This window comes from Morus notabilis, unplaced genomic scaffold (genome assembly GCF_000414095.1).
Source record: "Morus notabilis unplaced genomic scaffold, ASM41409v2 Scaffold52, whole genome shotgun sequence".
Taxonomy (NCBI): Eukaryota; Viridiplantae; Streptophyta; class Magnoliopsida; order Rosales; family Moraceae; genus Morus; species Morus notabilis.
Genome location: NW_010362558.1, coordinates 83,560 through 105,409, shown reverse-complemented (window position 1 = coordinate 105,409; position 21,850 = coordinate 83,560). Strand labels below are relative to the sequence as shown.

Below are 21,850 nucleotides of genomic sequence, written 5' to 3'. Positions count from 1 at the left end.
CTTTTTTGCTAAGGTGCTTATTCTCTAATTTTCTCGAACCTTTTTACAACATGGGCTCAAACATTGGATTGGGCCTTTTACAATCAAGGCCCTATACATTGATCGAAGTGAAACTCTTGCTGGCTTTGATGTCATTTGACCGGACCGGCATATGCGAACGGGATAGCTTAAATTGTCAAATTGTCGAAAAAGGACATAATAGTCTTTGCATTGACCGGGCAAGAATAAGGGAATCCGATATGACATTTACGTCCCCAACCAACAATGTTTATTCGTCTCCTAAAAACTCACCCCAGTCCAATCTATTCAGGGCAGTTTCGTCAATGAACCAAAATACCGTGTCCTGTGGCTCAGGGCATACAAGTAATATCACAAAAACAATATTATATCAACCGGGGGACCACTCTTCCCCTTCCCCACCACAGCCAAGCATTTTTTTTCCTTTAATTATTTAATTAAATATAAAATGATAAAATCATTAATCAATATTTAAATTTCTTAATTTAATTGATTTTGCTTTTTTTATTATTTCGTTGGTTTCTTCTCCTTTGCTTCTTCAGCGGAATCCCCTCACCCCTTCTCCTCCCTTGGCTTCATTAGTAATCCAAATCTCTCTCTCTCTCTCTCTAAAACTTTCTACAGAATTTCATCTCTCTTGAATTTTCTCTCTCGTTTTCTCCGAGAAAATTTCATATACATTGGTGATCTATTTCTTCTTTATTTTCCCTCTCGGATCCTCCTTGTCAATTTAGCATCATTGGTGAGTAAAGCCTCTCACAATTTAAAGTCTTCTAAGATTTTCCATAATCTTGGTGATTGAAAATTCCAGGTCTGTTTTTTTGGCTTTCTTTTAGCTGTACTTTATTTGCAAATGAAAATGCAGTTTGAATTAACATTTTACTCTGTTCAGTTTGCGTGAAAACGGAGGAAAAGAAACGAAAAAAGATTTTCTTTTTTGGTCTTCTCTTGTTTCTTCTTCTTCAAGGATTTGCCTAATCACGTATTAGCTGAATTCAGCGAGGTTACTATACGAGAAAAGAAAAATTGAAGATTTTTCTGGTTTCTTTTGCGGATAATCAGTTAAAGCCTTTTCCTTTTTCCTCAACTTTAATTGTATGATTTTTTGTTCGCTTTTTTTGATTTAATTCATTTTTTCTAGTTTATAACTTAATTGATATAGCTAGGCCATGCGATTGTTCCTACTATCTTTTTAGCGTGATTGTAGATTTTATTTTTATTTTTTATTTTTTGTCATTCTGCCTCTGACTCTTCCAAATAAAGTATCGACATAAAATTTCCTGATCATACAGATATATGTATATATTAATTATTTATTTATACAAAACTGAAATAAGAAAACATAATGGAAAAAAATTATCGTCTTTGCTCAGCTTACATAAATTTTTTCTAGCCTTCCTTTTCTGGATGCAGATATAGATATATTATTTTGAATTTTTTGGTTTAGTATTCTTTTGTCTTGATGCCAATTGCTAAATGGTTCTTTTTTTTTTTCATTGATTATCTTTTGCAGCTCAAGTGCCCCAGTTTTTCATGAGGGTAGTTATGAAGTAAATAAAAGAAAATTAATTGACAATCAAGCGCGTTGAATTTAATGCTTGGTCTCTGGAGTTCAAGTGGAGAGCTTCAAAATGCTGTTGAATCTCTCCCTGATATTCAGTTGCTCCTATAAAGAAAAGTCGGTTTTCGATGACATCAAATGTTGTAGGCTAGAAGAGTACAGTATCACTAAACCACGCTCACAAGCTAATGGCCAGCACTTCATTGACAACTTAGACACCTCTACTTGGAGGTTTTTTAAGTTCCACTGAGAGATTTTTTATCATAATAAGTTGTGAAATCAATAATGGAAAGGTAGCAATGCCAAGTTCTCTTGAGTAAATTTGTTCAGTGTTTTTGTTCTATTTTGGCCCAATTGTGAGTTTCTTGATGTTATTATTATTTTCATTCTCAGATATAGAATTTTGGAGGAGCTTGGAGATGGCACTTGCGGCACTGTATATAAGGCCATTGACTGTAGAACACATGAGATTGTAAGCTTCTTTTTAAGTTTTATAAAGCAACTTTAGAACTTCTAGTTTATTTTTTCGTTATCTAGATCAATTTTCTTCCGTGGAGGCTTATATCATTCTCAAACACAACCCAGAATTCTTTGATCGACACTTCACTCTTCAGTAATCCTTTATTATTATTATTATTTATTTAACTAGTGGAAATCACATTTATAAAACACATGTTTACGTTCTGACATTATTGGTCTCGTGATCAAAAAGCTATACTAAGATTCTGTAACAAGCCAGGATTACAGTTTTTATAGTTTTCTTCCATTCTGCTCCTCCTCATCTTCTTCATTGCTTCTCCCACAGCATCCTCTAATCCTTTTATTTTTTCACTTAGATCTATATTATGCTTTGACTGCAAAGATGAAAATCAGGACTTGTTTATCAGGAACCCTTCTTAGTGTCGAATCCGTGTCATGGTAGCTTTAGTTGCTGTTATTCCTTCTTAGTCTGATGTTCCTAACTTTCGATTGATTTTGCTTTGCAAATTGTTTTTATGGTCATCAATATCCTTTATAATTTGCTAATTCCAGGTTGCTGTTAAGAAGATGAAGAGAAAGTTCTATTTTTGGGAAGAATATTGGAGATTACGAGAAATTAAGGTATGTGCCGTTGAAATTTTAAGCTGGTATTGCATACCACAAGCTTAAATAAGCCTTCTTGTAATTGATATCTCCTTTGGAGAATTGCATCGATATGTGAATTCCCTATATATATATATATATATGTATGTATTTATAAATATTTAGCCTTCTTCTGTTGATTGCTACAAATAGAAGTGCCTTCTCCAGGTCCTCCGAAAACTGAATCATCCCAACATCATAAAATTGAAAGAGGTTGTCAAGGAAAATGATGAGGTGTTCCTCATATTTGAGCACATGGTAAGGGAAAATTTGCATTTTTACCTCTCGCTCATCTAGGTAATAACAGCCTGTTTCTTGACTTTTGTGCATCTGTAGACTCATGACACAAAAAGATATCAACTTTCTTACCCGGAAAAATGGAAAAATACTAAATGCATAATTTGAATGATTTTGAAGCATTTTTCAGCTTTACTTACTAATTAGAAGATCCTTTTAGATAGAGTATTTTGCTTGATGCAAAATTATCCTTGTATTGCTACTTTAAGGTAACTTGTTTTGCTTACTTGAAAAGTATTTCATCTCAAGCATTTATTCCGAGGTACAAAGTATAGTTCTTTTGTGGGTGTTGTGTTCCCCCATTTTTCTTGATGAGCCACCAGCATATGGGTATTTCATGTATAGTATAAGTATAGTTCATTTATTTTCAGTCAGTATGGATATAACTTTTCGTGCTCCATTTTTTTCTCGTTTGCTTATCTTTTCATGCTACAGTAGAAAACTAGCAAATAAATAATTTTGTAAATTTTTCATATAAGCAAAGTAACATCTGTTCTTATATGAACTTCAGTTAATGAAATAACATTATTTAGCAAGTGATTGATGCGTAGTTTCATATTTTCAGAGTTTTAATCTCTACCAAATGATGAGAGAACGACAAAGGCCCTTTTCTGAAGACGAGATACGGAGCTTTATGTCTCAAGTACTTCATGGACTTGATCATATCCATAAAACTGGATATTTTCATAGAGATCTGAAACCTGGTAAAGAGATATTATAGATACTATCAGCTAATGTATTCATTTTGTCTCCAGCACACCTTTCCCCCCCCCCATTTACTGAAGCAAACTTTATGTTAATAAGTTGATAACGAGACATTCTTTTTCCTTAAAAAGAGAATTTGCTGGTGACAAACGATGTCCTTAAAATTGCTGATTTTGGCCTGGCTAGAGAAGTGTCGTCAATGCCTCCTTACACTGAATATGTTTCCACACGATGGTGAGTCATCGTTTTCTTGAGGGCGCTCAAGTATGTGCTGCGGATGCATCAGTTATATATCATATCAAGTTGGTTATTTTTTCACCTATTATACTCGGCTGTTCCCTAGGTACCGAGCGCCAGAAGTCTTGCTACAGTCCAAGTTTTACACTCCTGCAGTCGGTGAGTGATACCTTTTCTCCTCATTCATTGCAGAGACACCTCGGTCCTTTCATTTATTGGATTATTACTTCTTTCCTAGTTGTAGATTGTTGGGAATTGGGCTTTTCTTATAAAAGTTCTAATCTTTTCTTTGGCGGAGGCACGTGGCAAGTAAAAGTTATTGTTATTCCTGTTGTTGTTATTTTGATTTTGACCCACCTTTCCCCTCTCGACCCATCTATTTCTTATAATTGACTTTCTAAAGTTTCAAATTGTCGACTTTGCATCTATAGCTGCACTCCTCTTTCCTTGCAGAAAAACCTCAATCCTCCCAACGTAGTATATCAAGTTTGCTCTGTATTTATTCTTGGTTTCTTTTCCTACAGACATGTGGGCAGCTGGCGCAATCCTAGCTGAGCTTTTCACTCTGTCTCCTATTTTTCCTGGTGAAAGGTGATTTTTATCATCCTCAGTTTATTACCTTTGGCCTTCGTGTTTCTAAGTTATTATTGTCCTTCCTTCCTGCTAGTGAGATAAAATCTCATTTTCTCTACTGGGTACATGAAAACATTACCATCATGATGGATGATTGTGGTGATTTTATAATAGCTGTTCGTGTACAGTATAATTTCAAATTGTTAGTCTGTTTCTCAATAGGACTGTAGGAGTTAAAAATTCTATCTGAAAAATAAAAGGTCTTTTAATTTAGACTGATGCTATTAAAGAAAAAGAAAATGATGCCACTTAAACAAATCTTTTTGTCACATTTAATAAAACTAGTTTCTCCATGGCAGTGAAATAGATCAGCTGTTAAAGATATGCTGTGTTCTTGGTACACCAGACATGACTGCTTTCCCCGACGGGGTAAATACATCCCGATTATGTGGGATTACAAGTTATGAGAAGGTAAACTATCATATCAGTTGGTATTTTATTTGCGGTTTGTCCATGCGGTTCAGCATCCCGATTATGTGGGATTACAAGTTATGAGAAGGTAAACTATCATATCTGTTGGTATTTTATTTGCGGTTTGTTCATGCGGTTCAAAGTTAATTTCATTCTTTTGGTAGATATTGCCTGCGAACCTGTCTGATATCATTCCCAATGCAAGCCCAGAAGCTATTGATTTAATCAGGGTGGGTTGTGTTTTTGCAGTGCATTCTGCCAATATTTCTTATTAACATTTGTTGTCCACCCTTTTAACCAAAGTGATTGTTTTTACAATTCTTTTTTGATGGTTTACAGCGACTTTGTTCATGGGATCCATCAAGGAGGCCAGGTGCAGAGGAGTCATTACAGCATCCTTTCTTCCATGTAATGTGTTTTCAACTCTGGTTTCTGCTATGTTATGAACTAGCTTAGTTTACTAATGTGTTCTTCACAGGCGGGTTGGATTCCTCGTTTACTCTGTGATCCACTTGAGCTAAAGCTGAGTAATATGGGTAAAGGTTCTTCTTAAATAAGCCTTCTTGTAATTGATATCTCCTTTGGAGAATTTTAGTTTACTAATGTGTTCTTCACAGGCGGGTTGGATTCCTCGTTTACTCGGTGATCCACTTGAGCTAAACTTGAGTAATATGGGTAAAGGTTCTTCTTGCAGCGAAGTTTTGTTGTCCAAAACCAAAATTTATGTAATTCAAGTATTCTATCTCATTTTGTCCATCTGGATGTGATATTTACTCTCTCTCTATACGACCTGCAGTGGCAAAGCCAAATCTTGAGTTGAAATTATCAAACTTTGGTGCTGAACCTGATGACTGCTTTCTTGGCTTGACGTTAGCTGTAAATCCCAGTGTTCCAAACTTGGGTAAGTAGAGCTTCCTTTTCTTTCTTTCTTTCTTTTTTTTTTTTTTTTTTTGAATGATGTCGAAACAAGATAAATGAATGTCATTTTTAAACCATTTATTTATGGGACTTTTTTCTTGCAGATTTGGTTAGAGATGTATCTCAGGGTAGGGACAAGGTGAGGACGGGGCCGGGGTAAATTTTGCTCTGACATACCAATAGCATTAGGTTCTGAATGTAAAATACTCGTTAACTTTATTATGCAGGATGCATTATTTCGCTCTGGTTTAGAAGATCACAGAGAACAATCAGGTATTCATTGGGTCTCTCTCTTAGGAATACTTGTATCGATGTATTTTTACACGGCCTCCAGTTTCTTTGTGCAATTTTCGCTCTTATGCTGAGGCAAATTTTGCAGTTTCTTCAATCTAGTCTGAGATAAAATTTTCATGATGATAGAATGAAGCTTTAAAGCCAGAATATTGCAGTTTTATGCAATTTGCTGACTAATTAGGAGTTGGTATATTAGCCAATGAATGAATGACTGGATTATAGTATTCCGGCCTGAAAAGTTATGAGATCAATAGATTTTTAAGTAATTGTCTTTTTCTTGTTTGTGAGTTGACTGACTTGTATTTATTTTTATGTATTTCAGTTTTTTTGTCGCTGATTTCACCGGATAGAACCGGAATTCGTGCCCCAGTAGAGACATCATTTTCTGTATCTTTCAGGTAGTTTTTCGGCTCACAGTTAATTTTCCCTCTTTTGAATGACATTATATTGTTATTAACGTATTAGTAACTTGTATGCGAACTAACTTTTATCTTTATATGATATATACTTTTTTAAAAAAAAAAAACTTTTTCTTTACATGACACTTTTAACAGTTCAATTCAACACCCATCATCAATCAGAGGATCACAATCAGCTGGGTTCTCTATTCCAGCGTTGCAGCCTAACATCTTAGACGGTCCCTTTTTGGGCATTTCCCCTCCCTTCCCTCGAAGGTCATTGCCTCTGAGTGATCGACTTAAATGATCTAATGGTGATCTAATAACGTGGGGCCGCTATTTGTTTTATTTTATTTCTTTCTTGTACAGCTCGCTCTATTAAGCACCTCTAATCTCTCCTTTATATTGTGGAATGTAAGGTTCGGATTCCGGGAAAATACATATAATGGAAATAGTTTTCGACAGGAACTTTTATAGCAGAAATTCCTAATATCTTAATGAATGAACCTCACGCCCTAAATTTTTATTGTGCTTTTACGAGATGTATATTTGGATGAATATAGGTAACATCCTGGTGTCATTGTTCAGTTACTGTAAAACTTCAAGTTTATGTATATAATTTCTGATCTCTGTAGGCTGTAGCAAACTGTATGAAACTTTTTATATGCTAAACAACTTCCATTTTTAGATAAAACATATTAAACTTTTCCACAAGAACGACATGTCGTTTATTCGACTTAATATAAAACAAACGAGGTGTCGTTTGACGTACACCAGCATTATTGTAGAAGACAAGCTATGTCGTTTTTCAATTTGGACAACAACTCAACAAGCATTGTAAAAGAACAGCAAACGCGAAGTGTAAACCATTTCTAGAGTGGTTTGGTGGATTGAAATGTCACCAACCCACTTGCTAAACATAACATGAACACCATTTTTTTCTTTTTTGAAAAAAACGGCAATTTATATAATACGACAAGATACAATGGTCAATGCCTGACTAGCGCTTACCATATGCCTTGCCCAGGGTAAAAAAAGACCAGTTCTATATTTATGCCCAACTGTACTTTCATGTGGTTTGCCAACTTATATTATAGTGGATCTTTCCAAAGTGTTAATAAATAAATAAATAGGATTAGTCTCTACTTCTCAATTTTAGGGCATCCTCACTTTACCATTTAAATTTTAAAAACTCTTATGTTGTCAAAATCACGTAGGAAAAAAAAATTACGTGTGACTATGTAATTTTATCTATTTTATTTTTAACAGAAATTAAAAACAAAAAAATTATGTGACTGTATTATCTTTTTTTAATATGTTTTAACATAAATTACAAATGATTAAATGAGAACAATTTAAAATTCATGAGATAAAATGAGAATTTTTAAAATTTGATACGCAAACTGAAAATAACTTCAAAATTCAAGTGGTACCAATAACAATAATCTAAATAAATAAATAAATCTCTCGTAGTTGGTATTTTCCTAATGATAATTTATTTAGAAGATGTAAAGTTTTAATCACCACAAATTAAGTAAAAATCCAAGCCATTAACAAAATAGGATCTTTGGTACTAATAATCTCCCTAATTTTATCACCATCGGCAAGTTACAGACAATATAAGCTAAATTCTAATTTCTTAGCAAGTTAATCGAATGCAGCTCACGTCCTAAGTTTTGGACAGGCATATTTTATTCCAGAAATTTCTATTTATCTTCCAGAGCGTACTTTAAAACTAATCACATTCACATTAATTGATATATAAAAATTAGAGTTTGTGTCTCTGACGCTACTCCAAATGATATAATGATATTATAAAATATAATTGATTACACAACATCCCCGTGAGTATAATATATCATTAGATATCGATGATGAGAATGCCCAAAATATCCAAAGACCACAAAAAAAAAAAAAAATCAGTTCACATTCCTACGTTAATTGAATGTCTGACATTTGTAGGCTTAGATGGAGAGAGTTGACTTTGTAAAATCTTACGTGGTTTCTCTATCTTTTTGGTCCCACCGTTTCTTCGCTTAGAAGCAAAACGGCGAAAGTGTTTTTTTTTCGACGTAGTTAACTTTTATTTCCTATCCTTCTCAGTTTGTCTTCTCACGAAGTCCACCTCCATTTTTCCCTGTTATTTACTTTCTCTGCGCTGCTCTGTTCTGTTATGCTCTGCGAGAGCTCACTGAAGAAAGGGCAAAAAGTAGTGCTTTTAGACGCACAGAAACCCGCAAAGAAATCATGGGCGGCGATGTGACATCTTCTTCCGGTACCGTCTCTCCTAAATCATCATTCTCTTCTTGTTTCTTATTACCAAAATTTCAAAAGTTTGTCACTGATTCATCCCTATAATACCGAATTTTAGGAGAAGACTCGTCGTTGGACCAGGATTTCTCCCAACTGTCTTCTCCCCTTCTCAGGTACTTTTTATTTTTTATTTTCGAAATAGTCTTTTTTTTTTTTTGGGTGTGAAAATTCGACATAAGTATGGTTTTCTGGCTCAGGGATGGTTTGAACATGAAGGTTGATAATTGTACAGTGGACGAAAGAGGCGAATTGCTCTATCAACAGTTTGACAAAGCAAGTCATCAAAATTCCTCAGTTTCTTTGGAGTTTGAAACTAATCAGAGGAGGAGAGACCGTGTTTATCGAGAAATCTTGCGGAGTTTTGATGAATTGAGGATTCGCAGTCGGAGATTGGAAGAGGCAAATAGCAAAATCTTGAGGTTTTTATGTTCTGTAATTCATATTTTTACTAATAAGTATTTCCTTTGTTCTTGTGATCATTTTGGGAAAAGAAATCACCACTTTGTCAACTTTTTTTTGCCCATTCACTTGGGTACCCGTTTAGTTATTCGAGTTTTTAATTTAAATTGAGATGTGATGAGAATTTTTTACTATAGTAATAAAATAAGTTAGATGTGACTATTTTTAAGAGTTTTTTATTGTAACAAAACTCGAATTTTAAACTCGAATAGTAAAATGAACAGGGCCTTTGTCTAATCCCACGTTTGGTATTGTTTTTGAATTTGAATTTTAGCATGATAACAATGACTATGAAGATTTGTAACTTTGAGCTCTGAGTATTCCTTGAAATATTTGCTCCTAGAACTCACGAGACTATGAAAATTTCACAGCTACACTCCGGGAGCTTGGATTGAAAAGGTTGGTGGCATGAAATTGAGTGACTATGATGTGCCAAAAACGACATCTCTTCTATTGATTGGTCCAAAAGGATCCGGGAAAAGTAGTCTTGTAAATAGAATTTCAAGGGTGTTTGAGAATGACAAGTTTGCATCTGAAAGAGCCCAAGTAACATGTATGTTATCTTAACACTTGCATATTTAAATGCAGTGAGGAATTATTATTGTTTTTGGTTCTTATTATGACACAGCGTTAGATAATAAAACCTTTTTGTTTTCCGTGTGCCAGATAATTCATCTCTTGGAGATGGAACCTTCTTCCTTCAAGAGTACATGATCCCAAGAGGCTCAACGTCTTTTTGTCTCTATGACACTCGTAGTCTATCCGAGGATTCAGATGATAATATTAAGATGCTAAAGCATTGGATGACTAGGGGTGTTCGTCACGGGGAGCTTGTTGAAAGGTCTAGACATCGAATCCAATAATTCCTTTTCATTTGAGGTCATGATTTTGTCTATTTTCCGGGGAAAAAAAATTATTTTGTTTGTGTGAGTTGCTTATCAGGGATTCAGATGGTGTGAGTTTAAGGACCAGAATGAAGTGCAAAGCTCTCAAGAATGGCTGTGTGTCCAGTGAGATCAGAAAGGTTCATTTTGTTATATTCGTCGTTAATGGGGTTACCGTTTTGAAATCAATGGACAATGATAAAGATGCAGATGGACAATACACCAAACTGATTGCTTCCGCATTCAACTGCCCGTACGTCTCATTCCGAGGTATTGGCAATTTGCTATGCTATTTTCTATATTTTCTGGCCATCACTGGATAAGAGGTGTAAGGCCCTCTAATATTCAAGTTTGCATATTAAGAATCCATTTAAAGAGCTCTTTTCTGACCTAGGTGAAAACCAAAATGAAAGAATAGCAGTGATTTTTTTTTTTTTTTTTTTTTTTTTTTTTTTTTTTTTTTAAGGGAAAAACAAAAAAAAAAAAAAATAGTGTTTTTTTTTTTTTTTTTTTTTTTTTTTTTTTTTTTTTTTCGGATGCTTCCAATTGCTCTGGAGTCCGTCCAAAAATCCAATTTAAGTTTCTGTTTGTTTCTTTTGACAGATGACAAGCCCATTATTGTTGTTACTCATGGTGATCAACTTTCATGCTCTGATCGTGCTCGTATTCGCATTCATCTGGGAGAGCAACTGGGTATCCCACCAACAAAACAGATATTTGATATCCCAGGTGTCCCTCAGTTTATTGATTACTTCCCCCTGCTACCCATTATGGTTACATTTTTGTAGTGTCTTAACCATATCTCTTCACTAACAGAAATCCTTGACCCTGAAACTGAGCTGACGATAGTTGATATGTTACGCTATTCGCTTGAGCATGCTGACAAAAATCTCCCTCCAAAGCGATTGTTTATGAATAAGATGAACAAGGTTCGTTCCTTTTTATAAGATTTAAGATTTACCCGTTACATGTGATATGTTTGGCGCTATGAATTTCATAAGTTAAAAAACTAGTTATATGCAACTTAGTGGTGGCACACAATCTAATAATTCCGTGCCTTGCCACATATGTTCATTTCATTTCATGCGATAGAAACTTCACATGATTTAGTGTTGAATAAATTTGCAATACGGATTTGCCAGTTGTCTGTTCTGTATCTATAATAATTTAAAGCTTCTATTGAAGTAGCAAGTGTACTGACTCTGGTGAGGTACATGCTGATGCAGGTTCTTTCTCCTCCTGTATCATCAATTTTACTCGTGGTAATGGTACTTGGAATTGGTATCATTTTGGCAAGTGTACTTCGTGTGCATATTCACCATGGTCCTGGGCCTCGAGCAAAATTTCGCGGAGTTTGGGCAAACGCAAAACCGGACATTGAATGGCATAAGATTCGTCACTTGTGGCTAGGCTAAGGTTGTCAACTTTTACGTCTCACAAGTAGAGTGTCTTTCAATCTTACACTCAACTGAATGAATCTGGTTTGTGTGCATGCGCGCGCGCTTGTGCATTGGTTCTGTTCTGTATATGCTTGTGCAGTTGACTGTTTCATAGTTCATACAAGTATTTGTAATTTAGCATACCGAGCAAGTCCGCTTCTATGACCAAAAAATAACTTCCTCCAACTGAAAATGACACTGAATAGTTGCTTTCTTTAGTCACCCCCCCGCGGTTTTTTTTTTTCAAAGAACTTAGAATCCTGCACAAAGATTGGAACGGTATATAATATATGCAAAACTATATATCCAAATATTGAATGAGAAGTGAAACATACACAGGGTGATACCAGATGCTATATAAGAACTCATATTGTTATTTCCAATAAAACAAACGGGGTACAAAGTGTGTGAATGTTTCGTATATTGGTCTGGTAGGTACAAGAACGACGACGTGCGTCATGGAAGAGAACTGGGATGCACTAGCAGTATATAAAAAAGCAATATCCTAAGCAAAGACATGCGTCAGGATTTTCCGAGGTTTATGCTACAGATGGAAACCAATTAATAAGCATCAAAATTTAGGTAAAATGATAGAGAACCAAAATTTAGGATCCTCAGCTTTCTAAACAGAGCAATTGCCAAACGATCTTCATGCCATCCTTGAAAAGATAATCCCAAGGCTAAGAGTATATGATTGAGGCTAGGCCAATCACTCTTCACAAGCTGTAGGTCTTGGTAAGTTCTGCAAAAACATAGCCCTCGCAACAGAGTCAGTAGCATATCGCCCCAATACAGCAATTGTCGCTGTACTACTTCCAACCTTCTCAATCCCTCTAGAGATCATACATGTGTGGTCAGCCTCCACAACCACGATAACATCTCCGCCTAAAAACGATGTTACAGTCTCCGCTATCTGCCGAGTGATTCTTTCTTGTACTTGCAGCTTGAAACCATAGAAATGTACCACCGACTGCAAAAGGGACTTCCCGATGGGATCGAGACCTTCTGCACCCATATATCCTATGTGCACAACGCCATGGAAAGGAAGTAAATGATGCTCGCACTGAGACCAGAATGGCAATTCCAGCTCGGACTGTATTTGTTTTTCCTTGCCACTTGCTTCCTTGTCAGTCTCAACAGCATTCACCCGGCTAAAAGCAAATCCATTCAGCTTCCTCTCCAAATTTGTATTTTGGAAGTTCATCAACCACTTAACAAAACGGGCAGGAGTTCCTAAAAGCTCCTTCCTTAACGGGTCTTCACCTAGTGACCTAAGAATTGAAGTTACTCCTGTGACCATTGCCTGATTGACAGGCTCAATCTTGGAGGATGTTTTGGCACAAGAATAAGACTGGGAAGGGCACCAAGACTGTTCATTTGAGTGCCTCGTGGAAGTTCTATCCACATTTGTTCCTCTGCATTTGAGAAGGCTCAGAAAGTCAGTCCAAGATTCGGCATTTTCGTTTTCAAAAACTCCTGAACCTGAGCAAACCAGTGACTTCAGCCATCCTTTGTGGTTTGGTTTTAGAAAGACTGACTCTAGGTTTGGAAAATGGATATGCAGACACTGAAGCAAGACAGCAACGCCTGCGGGCTTGATGCCATGATGCAGAGCCATACACACTTCATCTGCAAGACGCTTCGGTTCTTGAAGACGTTTCGCAAACACATCCGCTACCCGAGAAAGCTTGCTTAATCCCAAAACCCGTTGACCTGAGGGGACATAACCCACATGACACTTGACCTGAAATGGGAGCAAACATGACTCACAGTATGAGAAGAGATCAAGTTCTCTAACAACCACAAGCCCACCAGAACCTCCTGCTTGACCAACTGCATTGTCCAAACCAGCTTCAGGGAATAAAGCACCTTGAACAATGTCCTTCACCCTTTGTTTGTAACCTGGACAAAGAGTAATAAGAATAATCTCAATACTCTACATATCAAGAGAACTATGTCAATGCCGATTTAGAATATACCAATAAAGATACCAAATCATTTACGATTCTTTGACATCATTCATCCTATAAAAGTTTAGGCCACTATATAAACATGTTTGAAACCTGTGTTTCTTGATTTGCAGATTGCAGATTTTGCTCAATTTTATGAGTTGAGGAAGTTTTCATAAACGACTAGGAGCTTCCTCTACATACTAATTTGGAGCACAATTGATCAGTCCACCCACATAAACCCAGAAGAAATCATTGAGGGCAAAAACAACCAAAATGTAACTATTTCAGGGCCCAGAAGCAAGTTTTTAATAAAATTGTATTAACAAAAGGAAGGTGTTCAAAAGCTTTAATACTAGCTATTGAACAGAAATAAAACAGTTCCTTTTTTCTCTTTCTTTAAAAAAAAAAAAAAAAAAAAAGAACAGATCCCATCTTTTCATTTCCATTTCCTTAGAAAATGATTGCCTGTGACTCTGTACTGATATATCAAAGCCAGCATATGAAACAAAAACAATAATCTGATTAATAAAGAATGAGAGATCAATTATAAAAAAGGCTTAGCTAAAGAAGGTTTTAAGGAACAAATACCTCTGGTTCCTTCTCTAAGGGCCTTGGCAACGCGAAGAGGAGTCTTTACGAGACCTTCTCTGTTAACATCTTCTCCCAAACCATGAAGCAAAACTTTCACGGCATCTTCAATAGCTATCGTCTCCGGCTCTTCCTCAAATCCCAGTTCAGGACAACCCAGTCCAACTCCATTTTCAAGCTCAGCACAGAAATGTCCCTCATCCAAAGCGCCCATTGATAGAGAACAAGAACACACCAAAGAACACCAACCCAGAAACCAAATCAAATCAAAGCAAAACAAAAAAACCTTTAAAGGACTAAAACCCAGATACAAGTCCAGACAAAGCGCCACCAAAACTAGATCCTGAAAATAACCCGAAACCAGATTGGAGATTGGACCTTATAACAAAAACAACAAAAAAAGACCCAGAAATGAAGAATCTGAGTCACGAAGACGAATAGTAATATTACATCAATTGAAATTAAACTAGAAAGAAAGGGTTGAAAGCAAACACAGAAAATATTAAGAAAATGGTGCGCCTATAAAGAACTTGATTATCGAATGGTCAGAAAGAGGAGAGGAGAGGCTGAGAAAAGAGAGGCTGAGGAGATGCGAAAACCAAACGTAGGGTTGGGTTGGCGCTAGATCTTGAAATTTACTATAGTTTTTTTTTTTTTTTCTTCTTCTTCTTTTGGTATCTATCTCTTAGAATCGTGGAATGTGGGACCCATTTCCACGAAGGCCGTCAGAGTTTCTTTTGTTCCTTACCAGAGGATCTGGGTTCTTCTGTTTTTTATTTTTTTTTCGGGTCGTCTATCTATATAATCCTTTTTCTTCCTCTTCTTCCGTATGTAATATAAAAACACAAACAACATCAACAAAAAGCGGTGGTCTGAGGCTGCCGATGGGGATTTGGGAGCGGATCAGATCAGGGTTAGAGTAGTACGCCCGGAAGAGATCTGGACGTTGGACGACTGAGATATCATATCACCCCTAAAGGGTGGGACTGGGACCCAATCAAACAATCTAACAAGTAACAAGTTGCAATATGACGGCCGACCCCACTTATGTCTTCCATACCCGCCTCCATACCTACTCAAGACAGATTCAGGCTCGGAAACTTTCATCGGAACTATTCTTATACTCTACTTATTTATCTTTATTTAAATTTTTTTATAATATTAATAAGACTTAAGAAAATTTTATGAAATTAATTAAAAATTTTGACGATGTCACTATTAGCATCTGATGAAAATAAATTGAAATTTTAAAATCAAATCTAAATATTAACAATAACAAACAAAAGTCTCGAAACTAAATGCGGAGTCAAACAATACAAAACTAAATTCTTAAATTTCAATCTAAAATACAAAAATAATTTAATCTAAAACACAGTAAAAAATAAAAAATAAAAATAAAAAAATAAAATTGCACACTAAGAACATTGCTATTCCTTTTTTATTTCCTTTATGTCACCTTCATCGTAAATTAAGGTATATGTAATGTAACCGAGTTAGGTTTGAGACAAGGGAGGTCTTGCCTCTGAATTGGGTCCTAATTCTTAACCCCATATGCCCATCCCACCAACCCCTATATTATATGACCGTATCTACTTTCAGTGTGTTCGGTAAGATAGAAAGGAGAGTGGAAATAAAATAGATAAATGATTTTATAGAGGAAAATATAATTTTAGTTTGTTTGGTAGAGAGAAAATGAGAAATTAAAGAAAATAAAAATTTATAGGGCGCATTAATTTTTAATCCTTTTAATTTTGGAAAGAAAAGATAAGAGAAAAAATTTGATAAAAAAATGAGATGTAAAATAATAATTTTAACATTCATTATTTATCATATTTTTATTTATATTAAGGTATTATTTTAAAATGCATTAAATTTAATATTTTTTTTCTACTTTTCTTTCTCTTTTAAAAAAAACTAGTTTACTTTCTTCACCTAAATATTTTACTTCTCTTTTCTTTCTTTTTTCTACTCATCCTACTAAATATTGGACGGGTACGCACAGGTATTCGCATTTACGGGGTAAGAAAATCATCCTAATTCATATTAAAAAATAATATATATATATAATACACACACACACACACATATATATATATATATATTTATATATAAAGGAGTAGGGGAGAGTGTAGCATCACACCAACCCACAAAAACGGTGCATTTGCGACCCCACCACATATCCCGGATCTAATTAGTTCCCTCCGAGATTTGGTTCCATATACTATGTACTATTTTTTTTAGGCGCCTCTCGTACTAGTTTTTTAGGCTAAGAATTGACGCTAGGTACCAATGTAATAAAGTATTAAACCATAATTCTCAACAACAAAAAAAAAAGTATTTAACTATAGGACCGGAATGATAATTGCTAATTGGTTAGTTTCAAATCAAAACAAAGATCGCTGGTATATGATTTGGATGCTACTGGAATATTATTTTGACGAAAAAAAGCATATTAGATGATAGCAACAGTGTAACGATATTAATTTAATAGTTATAATAAATTAAATAATAATAAAAAAATTATAATAATTAATAAAATTATATTCTTATCATATTATGTCATTAAATTTTTATATTTAATGAGTAATCACAATAAAAAATAACCATTAAAATTTCATCCATATATATTTATATATTTTCTAGTTTGGTGTGTGAGAGTAGGAAAGCAGCAAAGTAGCAATTGATTTTCTACGCCAAGTTGCATAAAGTGAACCAAATCTCCATTACTCGCATTAGTCAACTAAATTAATTGGTTTGGTGAGCACCAACCTCGTTGTTTGTCTCACGCAAGCATGTTTTCCTTGTAACTTACTTGTTAGCTCCTTTTCCAGCCAAAGAAGAAAAAGAAAAAATAAAAATAGTATGCCTTCTCAAGTCCGAAAGTTGTTGGGTTGGTGAATTTAAACATGGTTCAACGATTTAAATTATTAATTTAATTCGATTTATGATAATTTGAATTGTGCTGATTTTAATTGTGATTCGAACCGGTATTTAGATACGTAAATAAATTATAATTTGAATTGAAAATAAAATTTAAATTATATTTAAATAAAGTTTTAAATAATATCATTAGAGTTTTGTAACAAATCTTATAAAACCTCATTATAAATAGCATGAAAAAAAATACAATACATATCAATCAAAATTAAAACGAATAAATTATGACATTTTTAAGCTTGAAATTAAAGAAAAAAATGAGTTGTTTTCACTGTAGTACAACCATTCAAATGGTTGAATTGGTGGGGAGATTTGATTTGGAACTAGAGGTCCGAATGATTGAAATGAACATGGCATTATTTCCCAGCCAGAGATTGTGTAAAACTGTAAATAGTCATACTTTTATATATATATATATATATATAGAGAGAGAGAGAGAGAGAGAGAGAGAGAGAGAGACATAATTACCTTTCGATGGCATGAGTTAGAATAAGATAAGTCATGACTTTGAAAAGCGTACAACGGCACAACTCACAAGCCTTCATAGGGCTGAGTTTTTTTTTTTCCTTTCAGTTCATTCTGGCATCCCCTCAAATGGACTAATCATAAGTTTCTAAATCAAATGTTTACGCGTTTTGCAGCCAATTGGACATTTAACGACGAGTATAATACACAGACCTCTCTTTAATCTGTATTCACAAGTGAAAACATAGATTTTATTTCTTTTTTTTAAGAGAAATTGCATTTCAAAACAAAGAAATACAACTGCTAATTCAGGGATAAACGACCTAAATACATCTACGGATACAAATTAAACGACCCTAAAACAGAAGGAGTTGTTGATGGTTGAATTTCGCCAACAGAATTATGCCGGGTTATCTCTTGGTATCCTATTGGGTTACCGGCCTGAAATCGTTATAAATTTAGGGTAATACTCTTAAAGTGCTTTTTGTAGTGTGGTAATTTAAGAAGTGTGAAAGTGGTGCTTGAATGAATGCAAAAGGCACACAAGTTTTGTAGTGGTTCACTCTATTAATGAAGAGTTACATCCACTGTGTATTGCATATATCTTTTGCTACCTTAATTACATCGGAAAGGTCCCCCTGATCCTTTGGGGCTTTGCCCCTTTTATAGCCCAAAGATTACTTCTTGGGCGGTTCTTCTTTGTAGGCCTATCCACTCGAGTGGCCTACTACCCTATGGACCCATACCATAGCCTGTCAATACCTTTTGTACTATTCACTCATTCAATTTGTCCCCTATTACGGCTCTGTAGATCCTCTAATCCTCAACCGTCCATTTCGGGCAGTTTTAGGGGCTCATAATTAACCCCTGCGCTTCTGACATCTTTTGAACCCAGACACAACCTGCCTATGTCAGGGATCTTTTTTGAGGCACTCCGTAACCCGTATTCTGCCATCGACGCCTATACTATTAAACAAGGCGTAGTCTCGTTCGGCTGACTCTATTTGTGGCACTTCCAATGCGCAAGTTATACAGGCCTCGACGGTTTCAAATGGCCAGCGGTCTAAGGATTCGTCCATACGCTCGGCCTTTCCAACATCCATAAGGAGAACAAGATCCATACGTCGATTGCTATCTGACGTGACAAACACAGGGCCACGTGGAGCGCTATTGCCGTCCAACGTGTTAGTGCACATTTTTCCACATAACAGCTACCCCCCAGGTTAAGGCTTTCCTTTAGACAGCCTCGAGCTTGGTCGGGATTTGTACTGACGCTTCGTTTGCCTCGGGTGTGGGAACCTAACTTCGATCCTCCTTTGTAATGATGGTTTTGTCATCTCTAAAATCCCTCGAGAAGCGCAAACGTAGCATCACCTCAATTATTATGCTGACGCGAGCTTTTGTTTTAAACGAACGAATCTAGGCCATTGGATCATGCCTTCTCGTCTTCCTGCCTTTGTCACTACCATTTGATTTTGACCGATTGCCCCCACCGTTGGATTTACTAGGATTCTATCCAACAGCCAGGGGTCGATGGTTCATGAGTTTTTAAAAGCGCCTCAAATTGAGGCCATTTCTACCCAAACTCCTGAGAACTGTTGTTACTCTGTCCAAATTTTCCCTGAATCCTCCATACCATATTTCTCTCACGAAGTTCCAATTTTCGCCTTTCCTCAAGTTTCTGGTAAGTCCCCTTTTATGGTATAACTGCATCCTTGTGTAGTTTGTGCCCTCTTACTTGATTTCTATCGAATCATTACGTACTTTGGACTTGAAATAGATACCGAGGAGATTAGAGACTTACTTTGCACTTTTCTAGGCTCATATAAGATAGTTTTTGTGGTTCTTGGTTGACTGTAAAGAGTTTTGGAATTCTGGATTTTGGAAAAGTGGCTGGTGAATCTTGGTTTGTTATGAGCACTCGACGTTCTTCTTATATGAATAGTCGACGGCTCTCTGAGCCATCGGCGTTCAAATACCTTGAACAGTCGTCACTTGAACAACCATCGCTTGTCTTTTTCACCCTAGACTTAGGACTTTGACTCAACTCTTCACATTATCCTTCTTTTCTTCTCTTTTTCTATATATGCCAGAATAATGGCCCCAAAACTGTGTAACCGCCAAGAGGGTCCTTTATTTGTTGTAAGGCCAGACTCTCCTTCCGTTGTCGAAGCCTCGTGGACATCTTCTTCAACAGACGATGACTCCCTTTTTAGGGAGGTCGAGGATTACGCGCTAGGAGCGAGGGAAGTCAACAGTGTTGATATTCTAGTCGATGGTAATGACAACGGCGAAGGTTCCTTGGCAGGGGGAGAAATTGGTGGATTTGCCGCCTCCGTCGTGGACGCCCCATTGGCGGTCATGAGTGGAGACCTTAACAGGCATTTCTTTACTGCCGACGTTACAATGCCGAAGACCCGGAATAGACACGTCGTTCAGGCAAAGATGGGTGTGTAGACGGGAGATGGTTTGATTACCTTCTCCCGGATACAAAATTTAGGTCCAGCCTTCCTCCCTCTGGGTTTCTTCCAGTGTATACCCGGGCTCTTACTACAGGGATGACTTTACTAATTCCTCCCTTTGTGAAGGATTTCTGCCATCACCATGGTATCTTATTTGCTCAACTAATGCCGAAGTTTTGGTACTGTTTTGTTAGCGCCTGGGTTTTGTGGAGTTAGCAGTTTGATGTAGATCTACCACTGGACAAGTTTATGTACATATATAGGTTATGCCACGTCCCAAAATGTGAGGGGTGGTATTTTTTGGGTGGTCATGGGTGATCTAAGCTCGTATTAGGTAGATTAATACAAGGGATCCCCTCTTCTTCGCATGGCTAGAAACCCATGTTTTTCATGGTGAGGGGACCCTTTAATTTCCATCCTGACGACTGCATGCCCCATCGTCGGAAGGCATAAACGTCATTTGGGACTCTAAGTGAGAATTAACAAACTAATCTTCCCCTTCTCCCCTATTTTGTATTTATAACGCTGACAGTTACCCTAATATGCAGTTAGCCGCGACCGGCCAAAGTTTGCTGGGAACAGGTGGGCGAGGGTTGAAAGAGCCTTCGCGATACCAGAGAGCGAATACCACATCGACGTCCTCTTAACTGAAGCCAATTTCTGGGAAACAGGGCTGATCCTTCCCCTTCCAGATCCCACAAATCTCCCTGCCATCCAAGAATTTTTTCATTTAAACACAGAGGGCAAATTTTTGGGCTCGCCGCCTTCCCTTTTCTTTTTTATTGGTATGATTTCATGTCGACCTCTTGCCTCTAACCTCGTAAGTTGTGCAGAAATGGCTTCTTTAAATATTTAGCTTCCCAGCCGTCGTCGTCAGCCCAAAGGGAAAGATAAGGTTGGTGCTTCCTCCTTTACCCCGAAGAAAAGAAAACCTTCGTCGGGTGGCGCGTCTGGTTCTGCGTCAGAGGCTCCTGCGCCTAAAAAGGTGTGCCAAGAGGAGGTGCGGGTAACCAGAGGGGGAACTTGGGCGCCAGTGGTTCCAATTCCTGACGTCGTCGAGGTTCCTCATCAGCCCAAAGATCGCTTCCTTATGCCTGAGGTGAAGGTTATGGACCTGACCTTCTAGGTCCAAGATGTCTCCGACGACCAAATTGAGGCGATGTTGAATCTTCCTCCCCGTTTCTCCCTTGTCTTTCAGGCCTAATATGAGTCATTTTTTGACAAACATTGGCCTCCACTTCTCGTTCCTCTCTGGTAGATCATCAGCACAAGCAGATATCCTTCCAGATCCATGTAAGCATCAACTGTTTATTTTTAAATTCGACTCTTCCCTTTCTTTTTCTGACCTCTGACTTGCTTTCAGGGCCTCGTCCTTGCCATCCTTAACCTCATTGACCTGGTCAAGGTTGAGGAACGTGGTAGAGAAATGGAAAATTTAGAAGCCAAACTCGCATCTCTTCTTGATGATGCCAAGTCCAAATGCTCGATTGCCATCTAGGAGAATAATGTGGCTGTGGCCAAACTGGCGAGCTTAAAAGATGAATTGGCCAAGCTAACGAGTCTTCAAGATGAGTTGGCCAGCCTGAAGACTCAGGTTGGGGAGGCTACTAGGCGGGCGAAGGCAGCCGAGAAAGATGTGGTCGAGGCTAAGGAGAAGAATTTTTCTGAGGGGAAAGCTGAAGTAGAGATGTCAAAAGGGCCGTGCCGGGCCGGCACGGCCCTTCTAACCCCAGGCCCATGGCGGGGCCGGGCCGTGC

General features: G+C 36.9%; 3 protein-coding genes across 6 annotated transcripts; 2 read left to right on the top strand and 1 right to left on the bottom strand.

The window, feature by feature from the left end:
• Nucleotides 1-533: 533 nt before the first annotated feature.
• Nucleotides 534-7,077, top strand: LOC21398891 (serine/threonine-protein kinase MHK). Of its 4 annotated transcripts, none has more exons than XM_024168427.1 (18): nucleotides 534-760; nucleotides 1,532-1,872; nucleotides 1,973-2,051; nucleotides 2,612-2,680; nucleotides 2,870-2,959; nucleotides 3,564-3,702; nucleotides 3,835-3,937; nucleotides 4,047-4,099; nucleotides 4,465-4,531; nucleotides 4,873-4,984; nucleotides 5,149-5,214; nucleotides 5,324-5,392; nucleotides 5,602-5,659; nucleotides 5,781-5,885; nucleotides 6,007-6,041; nucleotides 6,130-6,175; nucleotides 6,519-6,594; nucleotides 6,751-7,077. In XM_024168427.1, exons 2-18 carry the CDS (start codon nucleotides 1,865-1,867, stop codon nucleotides 6,899-6,901), a joined length of 1,326 nt encoding a protein of 441 aa, XP_024024195.1. In that variant the 5' UTR covers nucleotides 534-760; nucleotides 1,532-1,864; the 3' UTR covers nucleotides 6,902-7,077. The 4 variants fall into 4 exon arrangements, with proteins under 4 accessions (XP_024024195.1, XP_024024192.1, XP_024024193.1 ...); XM_024168424.1 differs by having other exon boundaries at nucleotides 2,855-2,959; XM_024168425.1 differs by having other exon boundaries at nucleotides 534-829; nucleotides 2,855-2,959.
• Nucleotides 7,078-8,654: 1,577 nt separating this feature from the next.
• LOC112092377 lies at nucleotides 8,655-11,955 on the top strand. The gene is made up of 9 exons (XM_024168422.1): nucleotides 8,655-8,869; nucleotides 8,966-9,020; nucleotides 9,105-9,326; nucleotides 9,738-9,919; nucleotides 10,033-10,207; nucleotides 10,309-10,520; nucleotides 10,854-10,979; nucleotides 11,067-11,179; nucleotides 11,477-11,955. The coding sequence occupies exons 1-9, from the start codon at nucleotides 8,842-8,844 to the stop codon at nucleotides 11,663-11,665; spliced, it is 1,302 nt and encodes a 433-aa protein (XP_024024190.1). The 5' UTR covers nucleotides 8,655-8,841; the 3' UTR covers nucleotides 11,666-11,955.
• Nucleotides 11,956-12,043: 88 nt separating this feature from the next.
• LOC21398890 (GTP cyclohydrolase 1) lies at nucleotides 12,044-15,315 on the bottom strand. The gene is made up of 2 exons (XM_010102478.2): nucleotides 14,230-15,315; nucleotides 12,044-13,591 (listed from the first exon to the last, which is right to left on the bottom strand). The coding sequence occupies exons 1-2, from the start codon at nucleotides 14,441-14,443 to the stop codon at nucleotides 12,399-12,401; spliced, it is 1,407 nt and encodes a 468-aa protein (XP_010100780.1). The 5' UTR covers nucleotides 14,444-15,315; the 3' UTR covers nucleotides 12,044-12,398.
• Between the last annotated feature and the right edge of the window lie 6,535 nt (nucleotides 15,316-21,850).

Bases quoted from the DNA above. Each gene is read 5' to 3' on its own strand.
- LOC21398891 (XM_024168424.1), top strand. The intron at 4,100-4,464 runs GTGAGTGATACC...CTTTTCCTACAG, and splicing joins GTTTTACACTCCTGCAGTCG to ACATGTGGGCAGCTGGCGCA. The intron at 4,985-5,148 runs GTAAACTATCAT...TTCTTTTGGTAG, and splicing joins GGATTACAAGTTATGAGAAG to ATATTGCCTGCGAACCTGTC.
- LOC112092377 (XM_024168422.1), top strand. From the start codon at position 8,842: ATGGGCGGCGATGTGACATCTTCTTCCG. The intron at 9,021-9,104 runs GTACTTTTTATT...TTTCTGGCTCAG, and splicing joins CTGTCTTCTCCCCTTCTCAG to GGATGGTTTGAACATGAAGG. The intron at 11,180-11,476 runs GTTCGTTCCTTT...ATGCTGATGCAG, and splicing joins TTATGAATAAGATGAACAAG to GTTCTTTCTCCTCCTGTATC.
- LOC21398890 (XM_010102478.2), bottom strand. From the start codon at position 14,443: ATGGGCGCTTTGGATGAGGGACATTTCTGTGCTGAGCTTGAAAATGGA. The intron at 13,592-14,229 runs GTATTTGTTCCT...CTCTTTGTCCAG, and splicing joins CCTTAGAGAAGGAACCAGAG to GTTACAAACAAAGGGTGAAG.